This window comes from Halichoeres trimaculatus, unplaced genomic scaffold (genome assembly GCF_033239565.1).
Source record: "Halichoeres trimaculatus isolate MK-OKI-2021-1 unplaced genomic scaffold, fHalTri1.1 fHalTri1_scaffold_14, whole genome shotgun sequence".
NCBI lineage: Eukaryota > Metazoa > Chordata > Actinopteri > Labriformes > Labridae > Halichoeres > Halichoeres trimaculatus.
In genome coordinates this window covers 15,624,630-15,643,755 of record NW_027437192.1, presented here as the reverse complement: position 1 = coordinate 15,643,755, position 19,126 = coordinate 15,624,630, and the positions used below count along the sequence as shown (strand labels likewise).

Genomic DNA, 19,126 nt, shown 5'->3' with positions numbered 1-19,126 from the left:
GTGTGTGTGTGTGTGTGTGTGTGTGTGTGTGTGTGTGGAGAGAGTGACAGTGGGCGGGTTCTCCTCTTCGGCCCTAGGTGCAAATTTCATCCAAAGCTCTGATTGGTCACTTTCTGAGCAGTTTTGGCTCCCTCTCTGATTGGACATGTGTGACTTATCCACGATTGGAGGTCACGTGACCTCAGCCGTGTGCGTGTGTGTGTGTGTGTGTGTGTGTGTGTGTGTGTGTGTTGGGGGGGGGGGGGGGGGGGGGGGGGGGGGGGGGGGGGGGGTATGTGAGGCAGGAGGGTCACTGAGGGTTTTTGAGCATATTGTGAAGTAGGGAGCAGGAAGAGAAGACAACCCCATCGTTTCTCTCCTGGAGGATTTAAACTGTGACCAAAGGAAAGCTCGTGCAGGGATGTCCAACATGCAGTCATCTTATTTCATCTGATATCTGTGTGGTTTATAAACGAGGCTGTGGACACCTCGCACCATGGCAGAAGGTATGAGAGCTTTTCTTTAAATTCTAAGAAACAGAAAGTTGCAAATACAGTAAAGAAAAAATAACTTTTTTATGTCATGTCTTAGCTTAGTCAACTATTTTCTCCCTGCGTAAAGCTAAGTAGTTATTTATCCAGAAATATTTAATGATGTTTGTGAGGAGGTGGGTTTTGATGGAGTGGAAGGATGGGGGCGTGAGGGACACAGAGATTGAGGAGAGCATAGAGGTAAAAACAAACAAACAAACAAACGGTCCATCGAAAAAAAAAACGTCTCACGCCGTTTCCTCGCAGTTTATTTTAAAAATTTGTTGACAAACAACTCTTTTCCTGCTGTCGCTATTTTTACGATTTGTTTTCTAACATGATAAGCTTATTTTGAAGGCCTGAAGAAAGAGAAATATTCTTTAAAGAATCCAAAAAAGCTAGCAAATGAGACTTGATCTGATCTCCAGTTGAAAGAAATAGTATGATTTTATTCACAGTACAATAACAAAAGAACTAAGACGCTTGAAATATTCAAATTATATTCTAAACAATGAGCAGATTGCTTGATTATCATAATCGATCCTTGAACCGATTCGTTTTCTATCACAACAGGACAAGCAGAGAATTATTTCAATGTTGTTTTATTATGTAAAGTTTATTAACATAATTGTAATAATTTATATTTTACTGTGTTGTATTTTTAAGCAATTAATTAATTACACAGATTAGTCCCATCTTTGCCAAACTGTAAAAAAAAAAAATCACATTTTCAAAACTTTATACCCGGAAATTAGCTTTTTTTTTTTTTTTTTTTTTTAATTAATCGCTATATGTTTGACAGAAAGTGTCAAATGTAAAGACAAAGTGGGGTTACCTGGCGTTTTAGAGTGTTATTGACATTTTAAAGACTCTTATTTTGAAGGGGAATAACGTAAAGCTATTTTAATTGTGAGCACGATTTTTGTCTCCTCGTTTATTTACCGAATAACCTCACATACATCTTGAAAATGATGGTTACATACTAAAAATATCCGACAGGTTTTGTCATAGCTTCATTGTTTCCTCGACCCTTTACGTTACGTAACACGTCACACGCACGCATCAGGTCTGTGGTCCTTCACGGCTTAACCCTGGTATCGATCACTTCACCCTGAAAAGAGCATCTCCATCACTGTGTGTCTCTCTGTGTGTGGTTCAGGAGGCTGGGTGCGGGGTGAAGAGGAGGAGGAGGTGGAGGAGGAGGCTCTGGCCCGGGGCAGCGGGGTGTGTAAGTGGTTCAACGTGAGGATGGGCTTCGGCTTCCTCTCCATGAGCAGCAGGGACGGAGCTCCGCTGGAGGAGCCGCTCGACGTGTTCGTGCACCAGGTGAGACGCTCCTACTGCAAGGTTTAATATCAGTCCCTCCCTCCGAAATGTGGCCAAAGTTTATCTGAGTCATAAACCTGTTACCACACAGAAATACATGAAATAAGTTTATTACCCTGCACGTTTCGTCCAGAGTGCTCCAAAAAAGAAATCAAAACCTGCAAGAGGGCCTTTAAAATAACTAAAGCAAACCCTTAGAATAATAAAGGAAGCTGGAGAAAAGCAAAACCAAAAGTTTTAGAATCATAGATTTAACTCTAAAGTGACAATATCTCTCATGCTTAAAGACTGTTTCCTCAACAACGCCATTTAGCACACTAAATTGTAGAATCACAATAGATTTAGCTCCTCAAGTCACACGCACAGAGTCCACTTCTCTACATGTGAAGTGGATTCAAAGCGTTGTCCTTATAGGGATTTTAAACCTACCTGAGGTGTTCAACCTCCATCCCACCACTTTAAACATGGATATAAATAACTATGCTGGATGTCCATACATCATAAATGGACTGTCACATAATTATATGTTGTAGAGATCCTTGTATCTGTCTGTAAACTGATCAAAACAATCCGTCCCAAAAATAGCACGAGAGCTCTACAAGACTTGCTGAAATGATGAGGTCATCGCACAAGGATGTCCTTATTTTTCACGACACTTTGCAGGAGCAGGCCTCAAACACCAAGGTCTGCCAATAGCTCTGCCTATGAAAGGCCTCCAGAGGGCCGGCCAATCAGAGAGAAGGGGGTTTGTGGAGCAGGGAGCCTTGAGGCCCATTTATCTTCCCTATACAAAAATGTATCGGTCCTTTTCAAAAGATGCTAATGTCACTGCTCACATACTTCCATATGTCCTTTGCGTTGGCATTGCAGTTAACCAATACATCCACCAGGGGGGTAGCCCACAGTCAAAAGTTTATGACAACGAAACTCAAAAACAAGCATGGCGACTGTGGAGGAAGTATTGCTGATGTACCTCTTGCACAGAAGACAAAAGTGGAGGCAGTGTTGTAGGCGGCAAAATCCGCCATTGTTATTTCTTCTTTATGTCTCACTAAAGCTTTGTATCAGGTAGTAACAGCAACACTGCCCCCATCATTTCCAAGGGTACTGCTCCATTGCTCCATAATCGTCATGGAAACGTGCAGAAATACAGGTGAAATGAACGCAGAGCACGAACAGAAGGCTCCGTCTGTATGTGTTTGTAACGCTGAGCATGAATGGGCCTCCAAAGAGACAGCAGCTAAATTAAGGAATTTAAGACAGAGGATGAAATTAAGGTTTCCCAACCCCCTCTTCAATAAGCTCATTGTCATCAAAACATTTCCATGCAAACTACACCCAAAACTTACATCATGACAGGTTCACATCTTGTTACACATTTATCTTTATATTCATCAAATTGTCTTCTTCAAAAGATTTCTGGTGTGTTCTGTGTAAAATTATGTAATGATGAAAACATCTTAAGGTTATCTCAGACTATCCATGCCTGAGTCAGTCCTGTTCAGAAGAACCCTGACTGACTCCCATAGAGAAATGTTTTTAGTGAGACCTCAGAAGTGCAGAGTTGGAGTAAGAGCTCAGACTTTTCTGATTACAGGGGTTAGAGGCTAAAGCAGAGAAAACACGGCTCATACCTCTCCCCATCGCTCCTGCTTCCTGTTATAAAGTCATTAAAGCATCAGGGAGCCCACCCAGCCCTTAGTGTCAGTCCCACATCTCATGTGGAGCCTCTCTTGGCGCAGAGACCTCTCAAGTTACCTGCTGCTGTGAGGCTGTAAATCACCAGATCTGAGAGAGGGGCTTTAGACTTTTTTTTTTTCCTGAAGTTTTTAAAGCTTCAGTGAATCACTGGTGTGCAGAGGCTGCAGCAGATAGACGGCTGCAGCAAATAACATCATTAGAAATTACGCAGGTTTGAAACTTTCAGATGAGACATAAAGCTGAGACTGTGATAGAACTTTAATCCTGGGACCTTTGTTTACATGGATTGGGGTCTAAATGACTCACTGATTGAGAAAATGTCTTTGAACAGGCCTAGTAGTTGACTTTAGACAGCAGACTGGACGCATGGATGTAAAGCAGCAACAGAAATCTTGATACCAAACAAAGTATGCTCACTAAAAGTGCATCCATCCGTCTTTGACTTGTTTAGATTTTCATTTTTGGGGTCCAACATTCCAAAAATACCCACATCAACAGTCAAATTGTGTCACCTGGTGACAAACATCAGAAAACTAGGATACTAGGATGTGCACATTTGATGGAATTCACAAACCGAATTACTGATCAGATCAACACGTTTTTCATATTTGAGAGTTAAATGCTCTTACGCTAAAGATGCTTTAGAGTGTTATGGTTTTGCTTTGTTTTGTTTGCCTGTCACTTCCTGGTTGTTGTTTCACACACACACACCTATTTGCATCTATTTAAAGATGAGAGATGGATCACTTTTCTGCATCTCAGCCCAAGAAAAAAACAACGTCAACAACATTCAAAGGACACACTCATTGCAATCTGAAGAATTTTCAACCATTAATCTCACTGATGGCTAATTTTGTGTCCAGTTTTCTCAACTTCCTGTATGGAGCTTAATGTCTGTCCTCATATGAATGACGGGCAGATCAGAGTTGACGCAGATCGCCACAAAAGTGCATGTCCCATGTCTCACTTTGCATTTGCACAACTCCACATCACATTTTTGCGTTTTCACAAAGTACACATATTAGAAAACTCTTAGAAATCTCTGCACAAGCTCTGATTTGACTGTTTTTACTGTTAATGATGTTCACAGAGGTTTGAAATCATGCCACACAAACATCTGTGCATCGCATGTTTGGAAATTCTGTTCAGGGTTTACTGTAGACAGCCAACAACAGTAACATTAGACATAGATGCTAAAACATAAATCAGTGTAACTTTCGTTGAGTTATTTCATTTTTCTTTTATTTACTTCTTCCATTGGAAAGTAAATACAGGATCAATGATGTAGTGGATTTTTTTTGGCGATTTACCCCTCTTGGGATTAATTTGTTCTCTCTGGTAGCAATTCTAGCAATGTACTCCTCTATGATGCCCAGCACCCTCTCGACAAGGAGGCACCGAGGGAGTTGACCAGATGGATCTTTTATAGAGAATTTGTTGGTAGCTCGCAGGTGGTGGTTCTGAGGAAGAGGATGCTGTGGAGGTTTGGGGATGGGAGATTGTTCAGCTGTAATCATAGAGCCTGTAGTTTATAAGTGTGCGATGGTCTTTCAATTGACTTAACTGGAATTTGCCGATTTTAGGCTAAGATGTCTTGAACTGGTAGAGAGACAGCTGGCTTGGGGTTGAATTGTTTGTTGAGTCGTTGTTGGCAGACCTTGGTGTTTGAGGCCCATCTCATGAAGATCTTGTGCTATTTTTAGAATGGACATTTTTGATAAGTTTATGGAAAGATTCAAGGATTTCTACAACACATGTACGTATGTGGCAGTTTGAAAATCTGTACACATTTAGAATGAGTATCCTGCTGTGTTATTTTACATCCATGTCATGAAAAACAAAAGCTTTCTCTTTAAAATATGTGGAAGGAAACAGCTCCTTTAGAATCAGACATACTTAAGTAGACAGGTTCTAAATTCATAAACAGATTCGTTAGTTCACTGACCTTGAAAAACCTCCCTAACTGAACTCTCTCTACTATCCAGAGCAAACTGCACATGGAGGGTTTCCGCAGCCTCAGAGAGGGCGAGGCTGTCGAGTTCACCTTCAAGAAATCCTCCAAAGGGCTCGAGTCTGTGCAGGTCACTGGACCAAACGGAGCTCCATGTCTGGGCAGCGAGAGAAGACCGAAGAGCTCTCAGAAACGACGCTCCAAGAGTGACAGGTGGGTCCCCCCGACACTGACTACATATAAAATGTGACTGATAGTTGAGCTCAGCTGCAGTTTCCTTAACTTTAAGGTTTCTCTTTTCATGACCTCCAGAAAAAAATGAGATTGCCACTAATCAAAGACTTTGGAGTGTCTATGTTTAGAGCTCTGCCTTCACCGTTTTCAGTGAGAATTAGTTATTATATATTAAGCTAGAAGGAGTTTATCTTCTCTGAATAATTTCATTTTGGAATAAAGTTTTGCCTTCATGGCTGATGCTGTTGCAGGATGATCAAGATGACTTTTTGTTGAGTTCTTGCTTTAGATGAAGAAATCTTCAAGCAGGGCTTTGTTTGCTGAACAGAGCTCATGTGTATAAACAGGATTTAATGTTTGTATCAGTGTGTGTGAATGTCTCCCTGCTCTTTGAGGACTAAAGAGTCAAATTGTGTGTATATTTTCGTCATTTGGACAACTTATTGGTAAACCACAGCAAACATCACGACTCTGGAGCTGTGATGGCTAACATCAAACCTGCGCACCAGCTGACTCTTTTAAAACTTACTAACATTAATGAATCAAAATATATAGTTTCAAGTTAAGTTGTTGTTCTGGTACAGTTAATGATCTGACACAGCTACAAATATATACACGACCTCTTCACTCTGCAGTCCACTGAAAGTTGTCCTAAACATGGAAAAGTAGAAGCGGAAAGAAGATCTGTATCTGTAATGATCACTTTGCCAAGAGACTCTTTACTGGGATCGATAGGTTTTTCTTAAACTTTATGATAAACATAGAAAACAAAGTATGGAACAGTTAAGATACTGATATGTGAAATTAAAAAAAAAAAAATTCAATCATGGGAACAATACAAAAACAGATAAGTTACATGTTTAATTCAATCAAGATATAAATAAATATATATATATATATATATATATATATATATATATATATATATATATATATATATATATATATATATATATATATATATATATATATATATATATATATATATATACATATATATATACACATAATTCATCATATTTGATTTAGAATATAATATATCTTATATTATTCATTGGAAACAAATCTGGAGAGGATTAAATTTTTATTTACAGCTGATGGAAAAGAAACTACTTTTTAATCCATGCATGGCTTGAAAAAAGTAAATAAGTGATTTATATAGAATTTACTGAATTTTGTAGAGGTTAACAGTCACCTGTCAGATGTGCATTTTGCGAAATTTGGCCCAACATAGATTTTCCCATTGCATACTGGGCATCCTTTTTTTTGTTGCATACTGCAGATTTTGCTCTTTTATCACATCCTATGTACCACTTACTAAATATTCATCAAATCTGGAGACACTGCTAATATAACAGGCGGTTTGGAAACCAGCTTAGGTCTTAATTTTGGAAAAAATAATACTGATTATACCAAAGAAGGCACCAGAATCAACACAACATGAAAACTCCTCACTGTGCCTCTAAGAAACTGTCCAAAGTGATGGCAGCAGTTCTAAACAACACAAATTTAATTTTACATCAAAGAAACATGGATTTGGTTGTTAGAAAAATGCTAAAAAATGAAACATTAATGGAACAGATGTTCTCAAAATGCTGGAAAGAAAAAAGAGTTACATTTTAATTAATCAATCAGATTTCATAATTACTGGTCTTGCTGGGGATGGTCTTATTTACTCCTTGAGGTCTTACATGGGCATCACTGAAAACATCTGTTCTTTAACCAGTAAACAACTCCTTACATGAGCATTTAAAGTATTTAACAATTCCAAATGTGCTGTTTTCACCAAATCCACACACAACACAAAGAAATGAAATAACAGCTGAATGTTCTGAGCAGAAGTGAGATGTTTCTGGTATTATAAGTCAAACATAAGGCTGAAGTGAAACAGAAACAGAAAGTGACCAGCTGACTGACCGTTGTCTCTCTGTGCAGCAGCTGGCCGAGCTGATCAATACATGGTTTGATCTTTGACGGTTTCCTCAACCCCCAACGCTCTGTTTTTGGGCTTTTGTGCCTGCCTCAGTGTAGCTCCATCAATTCACCCAGCACCTCACTTTCATGATAATAGATCATTGTTGAGTAAATATGAAGACACATTCTTACATCGAGTATCATAACAAAAAAAAAGTTCAGAGTTGTGTATGAAAATCTAATTTTGTTTAGCTCATATTAAGTCTAAAAGACATTTTAAACTAAGCATACAGATTTTATTTTTGGTGGTGCATTCAGAGGTTACAGGTTTCATCTCTCCCAGCAGGAACATTGCAGCCAAGAAATCTTGTTTTGTTTGCAGATTTTGAGCCTCTGAGAGCAGAAAAGCTCTTTGAGTTGAAGGTTTGATCCAGGTGAACTTCATGAATCACTGTCGGCAGTGGTTAAAATAATCCAGAAACTTCCTGTCCTTAAGTACCTGCTGAATGTTTGATTGCATTCACATGTTCCTGAAACATAAAAGTAGTATTCAGAGGAACCAAGGATCCCACTCATTTAATTGATAACAGATGTACGTGCCCAAGAGAGGTCAGAGGTCACCATCACCTTGGCAACAATGGGATGTGGTGTGCAAATGAGGCAGAAGGAGGATGGGAGGAGGGGCAGTGAGGGAGCGGGGGTCAGGGGTCAGAGGTCAGAGAGGTATTGAAACAAAGGAGCTCGCTCTGTCCACGCTGATCGATACTTGGACCTGATGGGGGGCAGGGAGGGAGGAAGAGGAGGAGGAAGAGGAGGTTAGGTGTGAGGTGATCAGGGGCTTAGTTTGGATTTCATTAATCTATATCTCGCAGGCATTGAGAAACATGTTTTATGTGTTTAAAACCACTAACATAGTCCTTTAAAAGACCTAAACAAAAAAATCTGTGAGCATGGTCTGTGCATCAAAACCTGATGAAGGTTTTCTTCCCCTGCTCCACAGAGCTCCATCATGAAACAAAGCAAAGAGGTTAGCCTCACTGCATGATGGATCTTTAATCCAGTGTGTTAGGTGTAGTCCACCATCCTTCTTCCATCATCACAGACTTGGAAATCAAACTTCACCTGAGCTTCAATCGTCTCTTGATACCAGATGATCAGTGGTCAGTTTTATTTTTCGATGTTATGTTCTGCGTAAACATCAGCAAACTCTGATTCTGACCAAGGTAAATGTTCTCCATTAGGGGGCGATACGGGCGAAAAATGTTAGGATGTTTTTTATGGCAGGATCAGGATCTGGATTTTTATCAGGATTGTGCGCTTTATTCAGATTATATTAATATTTAACATTTCTTATCCTGCATTCTGAACTATTTTCTGAACCATTTTTGGCTTTTTTCAGCCATTTCATAACTTTGATCTAGTATTGTGTCCTCTGGTGTTTCTTTTGAACTCTGGGTGCTCATGAAGCACATTTGAAATTAAAACATTCATTTAAACATGTCAGCTGTAAGAGTTGTTGAGTTTCTGCAGAATGAACAGAGCTTTAGCATCATACAGTCCAAATGTAGTTTAGTGAGATGTTACTAACAGAAAATATACTTTGTTTTTTATGATCTTGGCAGAGATTTTCGAAAAATTCCACAATTTCAGTTAGCGGGTGCTTTTGTCCAAAACAATGTACAACACAAGCAAGTATTTTTTCTGAAAATGTGATTACACACATATTTCAGAACATAAATATTTTAGTAAGGATGTTTACAAGCAACTTCAGAAATTGGACTATATGTTTAGTCAGCAAGATACTGGACTATTGAAATTCATGTAAACAGCTTAGTCCAATTAAAATCGGACAGGGCTTAGCTTGATTTACACACCAGTATAATGCCATTTGGTATCAGACTGTGGTTTGATTCAGCAGGACTCGGGAGGTCTCGGTACGCCTCAGTGTTCAGTTGGAAGAGGAAGTAGATGAATATGATAGACAGAGTCACTGCGCTCATATAGTCTATGGCTCAAACACAACAAACGAACACCATGGCACATACTTACATAAAAACATAAAGAGCTACAGCTGCATCCATCTCAGCCACTGTTAAAGTGTTTCTTCCTCTTCAGGTGAACTGAAACTAGTGGAATACGCACACAGCTTCGCTTGTCAAAACTTGACACAGCGCCACCCACTGGAGTGGAGTGAAACATTCTCTGCCAGAAGTTTGATTCTCAGTTCAAAGTCAGCAGTGAAAAAAAAAGTTTTAGTCTGATTTTTTTTATTTCATGGAATCACTTTGTTACTTTTATTCTCATCCCAAGGGGCTGAATCGACCAGAGCCTGTTGTTTTCCAGCACTAACAGAGGATGATTTTTAGTTCATGCATGTGTCGTCTTGTACCTTGGGTCCTGGCAATCTTCCTCACATCACTCATTCCTACAGACAATGAAAAGAAGAGCAGGAAATGCACTGAACAACACAGATCTATTCAATGCTTGACAAATTGTATATGTAGGAGAAACCCTGGGTAGGACTTCATTAATCTTCTACACATGATTGTCTTGTCCTGGACAAAACTGATGCTTTTGACCTTGATGCTTTCTTTGTTTAATGTTTGATAATATTTTCCTCGATCTTTTATAAGAATCAGCAGTAGTGTTACTTGTCTTGCTGTCTCTGTTTATTTACTTTTGCCTACAGATGGAGAGTAAAGGGGGAAACACAGGGTGTGTAGATTGTGCAGACTCTCTGCATGCAGAAAATCAATGCTTTTTAACGGCCTGTTTAAGTGGCCTGTGTCTCTTTGTGTCACACGGCACACACTGGCCTTATTTATCCTGCCCTAATGAATTCGCCAACAGGATTTCACTTAACCACTGATCATTAGCTTTCTCAGCATAGATTTACAGATAAATCCACAGCTGACTGCAAGAAGTAGCTGTTTGTTTTTAGTGGTAGCTGCCTGTTGAGCTGGAGAAGTTCTCTGCAAGGCAAAAGACAAATTAATGTGAAGTATGACTTACTTTTATTTGCTTGATTTTTAAACAGAGATGGCCAAAATATTTAGAACACCTGACAGATCTGAAAATGTTGGCCTTTGCCTCCAAATTATGATCATTAAACGTCATACTTTTTAAAATGTATCTCCTTGTAACATTAATATTTGTCTTTTCCAAGTTTTCCTGCAGTTACAGCAGCAAAAGTCTCTGGTATAGTGTTGATATATCTCCTTAGAGCTTCAACACTAATGATATCCCATACTTTCTGCAACCCAGGCAAAATTTTTCCGCTAGGTGTACATTAAATCAGTCCACTTTAGTTTACAACTCAAGCTAAATTGCTTTGCAACAATCAATTCATCAAAAACAACTGAGACCTCTTCAATAGGCCAAATGTTCTCGTAATCTTAGCCACCTCTGTATGTATCTATTTAAGCTCCCCCACAAATGAATGTATGTTCTCTGTGTATGTGTTCTCAAGTTTTACTCTTTTTTCACATATTGGTACCATAAGGTTAAATTTCAGCCAGGTTTTAAAATTACAAAGATAAATGGCTTTTTTTCTAGCACACAAATAATAACTTTTCTAACCCAGGTGGACTTTGTGGCTCTGCAAAGACAAGCTCTACTGTTTCACAGTGATAAGATCAAACCACAAATAAGCATCTTTGGTGTAGATGTCCAGATATTCCACAGAAATACCTCCAGGGATAGAGATCAATTTGGATAAATTCTAAAAAAAAGATGCTCAAAGCGGAGACTGGGGAATACATGGATGCTGAGTAACAATAGACATGATGAGAAAGCTGGAGTGTGCTGCCCTCTGGTGGTAGAATTCAATCATGACATCTAATCGCAAACAAGCTTCTTCCTGTAAATCAGGGGTCCCCAAACTTTTTCCCTTCAGGGCCAAACATTTTTTCCCTTCTCTGATGGGGGGCCAGGGTCAGTTTGTAAAAAAAAATGTGAGGATCGCAGAGGTGTCCAAATGTAAATATTTGTTGTTTCCCAGAAGGCCACACACAACCAAATATTAATAACACTTGCTGGGAAATTGACAGGAAAAAGAAAACAGAAAATAAATAATAACACTATTGATAAAATATATAACACTATTTATGAAATAAATAATATACAAATAACCTTTTTCATTTTTTTCACAGAAAAAAAGACCATGAAATATTAACTTTCTTGTAGACACCACTGTTTGCATCTCTCTCTCTCGTTAATTTCACTGTGAAAACCAGAAAACAAGCAAGCTAAGAAACATGCACAAACTGCAGAGGGGTGGAATAGAAAGTTACGTTCTATGCATGTGTAAGTCTCGTTCACATGGCCAAACTGAAAAAAATTGAAAAAAATCATAATGCGCCTCTGGTATTATTCAGGGGGCTGGGCAAAATGTGGAGGCGGGCTGTATCTGGCCCCCGGGCCATAGTTTGAATTTCAATTGGTGAGTTTCAAAGACATGTTTTTATGCGGATACTGACAGTTTAGTTGATCAAAAATAACAGTATCTGTTCCTGACTTCATTATTTTACATTTACAGGATTTAATCTCTTTTGACAGTTTGGATAAATATATGTTTCAATAGCTTTAATGTTTAAAGCACTATTTACATGATAAACATTTTGAATGAACATTGATAACATTGATAAAATCACATACTACGAAATAACCTTTTATCACTGCTTTGTCTAATATGGTCTAACTTTTGCTGCTTCATTTCAGATGCTACAACTGTGGAGAACCAGGCCATCACGCCAAAGAGTGCCAGCTGCCTCCTCAGCCCAAAAAGTGCCATTGCTGTCAGAGTATCTCCCACATGGTGGCCAACTGCCCAGTCAAAGCACAGCAGCAGCAGCAGCTGCATTTGTCCCGAAGCGCTCAGGGAGCATCTACCTCACAGGGGGAGGAGGAAGAGGAGCAAAGCCAGCCTCCTCCTCCCTGAAAACTCAGAGTGAAGGTTTTACTGGAACGCTGCTCACAGAAAGAGCTACCTCAGGTTTTATTTATTGAGCCCATTAAGACATCGCTGTGATGCTTCAGTGATGAGTGCGAGTTCCCATATCAGAAGCTTTTATCACTTTCTCTATCTTTATTACTGCCTCAGATAAAGTGTCCTCACTTTGAATAGAAACAATCAGACTAAGTTAATATTCAGCCAAAGAGTAGTCACAGTTAGTGGATCCTTCTGTGCCTCCATAAACTTTATACAACATTCAAGAAGACATACAATACCAAGACAATATTTATTCAAAATTAAAAGTCATTCATGAGACATTGAAAGATTTCTTTTATCCAATACTCTCATAAATTAGAGATCAGATATTTAGTTTCATAACATGTTGCCAAATTTTAAATATGAGGCCAACAATCCAACATTTGAATGTAAGAAAAAGATATTTCTCTTTATCAGAAACACTGCTCAGGTATTTAAGTGTGATGATGAGATAAGTGCCATAACTTTTCTATGAGGTTGATAAAAGCTGCTTCAAATGCAACATTTCACTGAAAACGAGAATATTTCTGGTACCATGTGAACAATACTTGTTTCCATTAGTGGTGAAGTTTTTGTCTTAATAACCAAGTTGCCGTTTCAGTATTTGAATTGATATGCAAGACCCGTATTGATTGTATCGCAGACTCTGTCTGCAAACAGAAATCCAAAGGGAATGTTCACACATATCAGGGATGTTTTCACATAAACAGTTTTCACTCAGTTATTGTAAACTGAGGGTGAAGCAGGAGTGAGAGGTTGAATGTATATAGATGTTAACTTTTTATATGAACTATTTATTCAGAGTTGTTCTCCCTGAAGGACAAACTGAACTTTTGACAGCTTGAACATTTTTATTTTGATCCTGTGCTGTGATTCTGTAAAACCTTTATATCGTTCAGATACCCACAAATTTCCTGAATTCTCTCTGCCAATGACAAGTACAAAGTCTGTCAGTGTTTCGTGTATGTAATTACTTTCTCAGTAACCTCAGCCAGTGTGGATGCGATGTAGAGGTTTCATTTTGAACTCAGGGAGAACTTTTGACTCAGATTCTGTCAGAATGTATTTAGATATTTAACTTATTACTGCCTTGAAGAACCAGGGTGTTGACTGCCAAATGAGCCGTGCACTGTCTTTGTCATTTTCTGCAACAACAAAACTATGACCGGAGAGGACCGTCTCATATTGAACTCTTTTTGCAATGTGTCCCCTGTAGCATGATGACTGTTTTTCTGTATTCCCTGGATGAGTTTGTTTATGGCCATCGTGATTGACCTGATAATGAGACGTCAAGTAAACAGGCACGTTATCCTAGTTTTGAGGGTACATAGTGCATCCTAGTGCTACCCTTCCTGCCAAGTCATATTTAGCTATTTGGCTAATTAGCAAACATAGATATTACCTAATGCTGACATTTTCTTAAGAATAATTCTAACTTTTAAGTTATCTTCTTTTTTTTTCTTTCAGTATTTGTATTGCCTAAAGTTGCATTGACTTGAAACCAAATACTGGTATTTGACTTTGAACTAATTTGCTGAACAGTCCACTGTCTTGTCATGTTGTATTTGGTGTGCAAAGAATCATGAAGCCCTGAGTCAGGACTTGGCCATCATGATCTTTGATATTCAACTCTGGCATGTTGCAGCAGGGGGCTGCACGGTGGTGCAGTTGTATAGTTACCTTGCCTTACAGTAAGAAGGTTCTTGGTTTGAATCCTCTGCAGGGCAGGAGCTCAAAATGTATTCAGGTTGCCTATTCCATAACACTCAAATGACTTTATTAATGAGTTAGCTTGCTAACTGGGCGATAGCATTGTTCAGCTTCCATGCCTTTGAGTAATTTTTCATGAAAAGCCTTGGCATGCACTTTTTATGTTTTGAATATGTTTCACAATTTGGGAAACATTCTGGTGCTTGAAATTTTCAAAAGGATTAAGTTGATATAAAATAATCTAGCTACGTTGCCATGGGGAATCTTCAGAACTGTCTATGGTATACTAGCTTAATGGAAAAGCCACTTACCAAGCTAACCAAGCTACAGGGTCCATTTGTTGTGCTCAAGATTAAGTAATAGCTTCTTTGCATCCATCTTCCCCATTATCAGCTAAAGTCATACATTTAAAACTGAGCTAATTAGCCTGTGTCATATAAGCAAAATGGCATAAACATCTAAGGTAGCTGCTCTGTCTGTTAGCTAGCTAACACTTTACCATTCAACAGTGATAGCACAATTTAATTCAAGAGTATTCTTAAGTAGACTCACGCTCTCAATTAACAGCAATTTGACTGAGCAAACACCTTATAATGAGGGCTAAATGGCTATCCTAGCTATGTCCAAACTGGAAAGAAAAGGTGAACAAGTGTTTTAAAAAATCTAACAATGAACACAACAGAAATGTTAACATTATTTTTTGTGCAGAAAGTGTTCTCTGTGTTGGTTTCCTGATAAAATATCGGTTTCTGAGGTTGTCATGATATTCAAGCCTGTAATACTTTCCATTACCTTGTGCTTTAAAGTGATACAATGTGCATTGTCTTTCTGTTAGATTGTATCTAAACATACCAAAGATTACATAAAAATACAGCTCTATGACCCAAAGCTGCTGTGAGACAAACAGCAGTGCTTGAGTTACATGAATATTAAGCAAAGGGAGCAAGCAGTGCTGGCAAATTTTAAGAAGTGAAATAAAAAATAAGGTTTTGCTCATTAGTACGTCAAATTTTCAATTAATTTTCATCAATCTGCAGACACTGCAGTGTGGTAATGAAAAACAAAAAAAAAGTTTGAATTTTGTAGCTGTGGTATCAAAACAGGTATTGGTATTGTTTGATTTGTACTGGCATCAAAACAAAGTTTAAAATTATGTTATTGGGAAAACCCTACTAGCAACTATATGGATCCACGGTGCAAAGAACTTGAGTCATTTTAGAAATTTAAAGCCAGTAGGTTGCATTTTCCCTTTTCTGTTGTGTTACAAATTGGTTAAATGGTCATATTTTTGGATTTAGGAAGAGACAGTCTATAAAGAAAAACCGCCAGGCCATCTGTTTGCAAAGCCATGGCAGTCAAAGGGGAAACAGTCAAAATGTTTGATAACATATCACACACAAGTTTATTCCTCTGCTTTTCTGGTTGCAGGAATAAGTTAGAAAAAATGTCTGAAATTGCATAAAAAAAAAAAAATCAACCAAAACCAGAGCACCTGTTCAAAAATGACACAGCAGGTATCATGTGACACATACAGCATGGGACATGTTTTGATTGTATATATCCAGTGTGTTTTCTACATGTATTTATAAGGTTTTATGATATGTCTGCATGGTAGTATTAGAATAATAGATCAGCTGTTTTGTGTTAAAGGTGACTGGAGCCTGAGCTAAATAATTGCACAGCCCACAGGATGTTTAATAGCACTGGAATTGATCATCATTAACGGTCATTACGCCTCCATTATGTGCTTGAGTTCCCCATAATGCTCTCTATGCTACACTTCAATGGGGTCTAATCTACCATGTATAATACTTTAATTTAGCTCAGTCCTTGTGCTTTGTCTTCTCTCGTGTAGTTTGCATTTCTTCTGTGTGACTGAGACAGAACTTGTCTTGTCAAGAATCTATACAAGTCTACCTCAGGTGTGATGTTGGACAGCTTGAGAACAGCATGTCCAAAAAACTGCACTGTGTGTATCATAAATGTTTTTATTTAAGTTATCTATTGAAATATTTATTACTTTTTATTTACATTTTTATTTAAAAGTTATTTAGTGCTACTGTTGGTGCCAACTGAAGGAGAGATTCCTGTACTTAGACCAAAGAGATGCTTTTTGATCTTATTTAAAGAATAGAGAGCCACTTAGAAGATGATAAATAAGATGTTCACTCACATTTTCAACCAGGAAACCATATCTGTACCCACCAGAGGAGACACACCCAACGCACGTGTTGGTCAGCACACTGCCTCCTGCTCAAATCAGTGATAAGGTCTCAAATTATGGGTTATGCTCATATTTTGCTAGACCTTTCATCCTGCAAATGAGATGATTTGTGCTGCAGTACAATGGGAAATAAAGTATTTAACATCAAACAAAATCTGTTTCACTGCCTGTTTTTTTTGTCTTTTGCATCACACTGTACGCGGATGACTATCAACTTTTTTCTAAGAGTGGATGACTAGTTTTACTTAAAGCAATTAATATCCTTTGGGCAGTACAGTGTTGTGCATTAAAGTGTGTCTATCTGCATTCTTGGATGGTAGTTTCCAGTGTTTGATATGTCATGCCACTGTCTGCCTGTTGACTCTGTGGTAAAAAGGTCAGTGTGGTTTCAGAGTTGGGAAATAATGACAGTGTGAGAGCAGCCTGAGGAGCTCCTGGACCCCAAACATCTCTGATAAAGAAAAGTGGAACAATGTACTGTCCTGCAATCCGGACAAGAGCAGCAGAGCTGACAAGAGCATCTCTAAGCTGCTGATCTATAGTCGCTCTAACCTTAAAGATGTAGTGATACCAACGATGTTCAAAGCTGAGACTTATGACTTTTAATGTTTTGTTTTACAATATTTATCGTGGGCAGCACAGTTTCAGGCGCATAACTGCCATCTATTGGGATGAGTGGTGCAACTACAATACCACGACACCTCAACACTGGCATTTGGTGGTTCATGGGTTAACAGTGAAGTCAAGTGAAGTGCATTCTCAGGCAGAAAATTCGGAGGCATAAATGCACTTTCACAAACAAACTGCAGAAAAAGTACCTCTTTTTTCGTCATGGTAATGACCAGTGGGAAGCACTGTGTACTGTACTGTCTGCAAAGCTGGCACCTATGTGTCAGTTGCAAATAAAGGTTCTGAAGACTTGAAAAACCATCAAAATGAAGAGGATTGAAGAGACAGAAAATACTACCTCTTTTCTTTCTTTCTTTCTTTCTTTCTTTTTTTTTTTTTAACTCATAACCATCGTTCATATTTTTTCATGAGTCTAAAAAAGACAAGAATGGATGACCTCTTTTTGTTCACAAAAAGACATAGAAGAGTAACTGTTTAACTAATATTTTGAGTTATAAGAAAAATTTACTATTGAGCAATAGGCTTCTTCTTCTTATTTTCATGTTGTAAGGCCTTATTGTGTGTTTACGTTAAAGAAAAAAAATGAACTTCAAACAGTAAAGGAATGTTTGATAGAAATGTATGGTTTACAAAACGTACAAACGTTGCCAGTCAATTCTGAGTATCCTTAGTCCAAGAGGCCAGGTAGGGGGTCCTCTTCTTGGTTTTTTAGAATATGGTCACCCTAGATTTGAGAAAATGCTAACCTGTAAGACACGCTGCTCTATTAAGTACCAGGGGCGTAGCTACAATTAGGCAAACACAGGCAGTTGCCTGGGGCCCCAAGATTCCCAGGGGCCCCCAAAGCATCTCTTATAAACTGATTTATGAAGTTCTCTTCAATTGAAAGCATTTCTTTTTACTAAATCCTACTTCACATGCTTCAAAATACATCAAAAGGCTTCATCTTTAATGATCGTTATGGGTACTCCCCCTCCCTTCTTATTCAATTGGCTATTCCATGTTACAACACATCTGAAAATTTGATTCAGGAAGAAAGTGGTAACACCCCCCACCCCCCATTTTTCCTTATTTTCAACCAAGTCAGAAATAAAAACAATGTTGCTCTGAGATCTGATATAAACATATAAGACTTTTAGGATTTTAAGGGCTTTATCTAGCCCAGGAAATAGGATAATTTTCTCAAAATCAAACTTGATGAGTTGGTGATAAACATTATTGTACAAAATCTCCTTTTTGGATACATAACTCACTGGACAGGGGGGTCAAACAAAAATACATTAACTTTAAAATAATAGTACCAAAAAGTATGGTAACTTTAAATATCACCTCTTTCAGTAGATTTTTTTTCCAGTTTTAGGTTGTGTTTGAAATTTACACATTTTTCTTTTCTAAATTATTTTTTTCAATATTGACCTATTGTAATGTTTTTCACTACATACTTTCTTGTTTGTTACTGTTACTCTGTAAATTCACCATTGTGGGACAAATAAGCTGTCAATTGACCATAAAAGATTTCAAATCCAGGACAAAGTGGACTAAATAATGTATTCACTCTTTTCAAAATCAAACTGAAGTACAAAACTTGAGGAAATTCATTTAGTTGCGTTAAGTTACCATGTACAAGATTAGCACTGTCTCATGCCTTGATTCTCGGAAAGAGACAGTGGACCCGGGGAAGGCCAGTCTAGCTCTGAGGAAGATGAGTTACAAGGACATGGAGGGCCCCATTACTGGGTTTGCCTTGGGCCCACAAACGACTAAATACGCCCCTGTTAAGTACATATATAGTGTTCGTAGTGTGCTTCATGTTGGTGCACTAATGTAAGTATCAGATTTGAGACACTGTCGAAAAAATACTAATTTGAACCTTGAACATAAAACTTCCTTGAAAAAAAACCCAGAATTTATCAAGAGAAAACTGAGAGAAACACTTG

At 38.2% G+C, this 19,126-nt stretch overlaps 1 protein-coding gene across 1 annotated transcript; it reads left to right on the top strand.

Annotated features, from left to right (window-relative positions):
• The first annotated feature begins 475 nt into the window (after positions 1-475).
• Positions 476-12,772, top strand: LOC141803321 (protein lin-28 homolog A-like). The gene is made up of 4 exons (XM_074687284.1): positions 476-485; positions 1,669-1,835; positions 5,522-5,700; positions 12,355-12,772. The coding sequence occupies exons 1-4, from the start codon at positions 476-478 to the stop codon at positions 12,572-12,574; spliced, it is 576 nt and encodes a 191-aa protein (XP_074543385.1). The 3' UTR covers positions 12,575-12,772.
• The last annotated feature ends 6,354 nt before the right edge of the window (positions 12,773-19,126 follow it).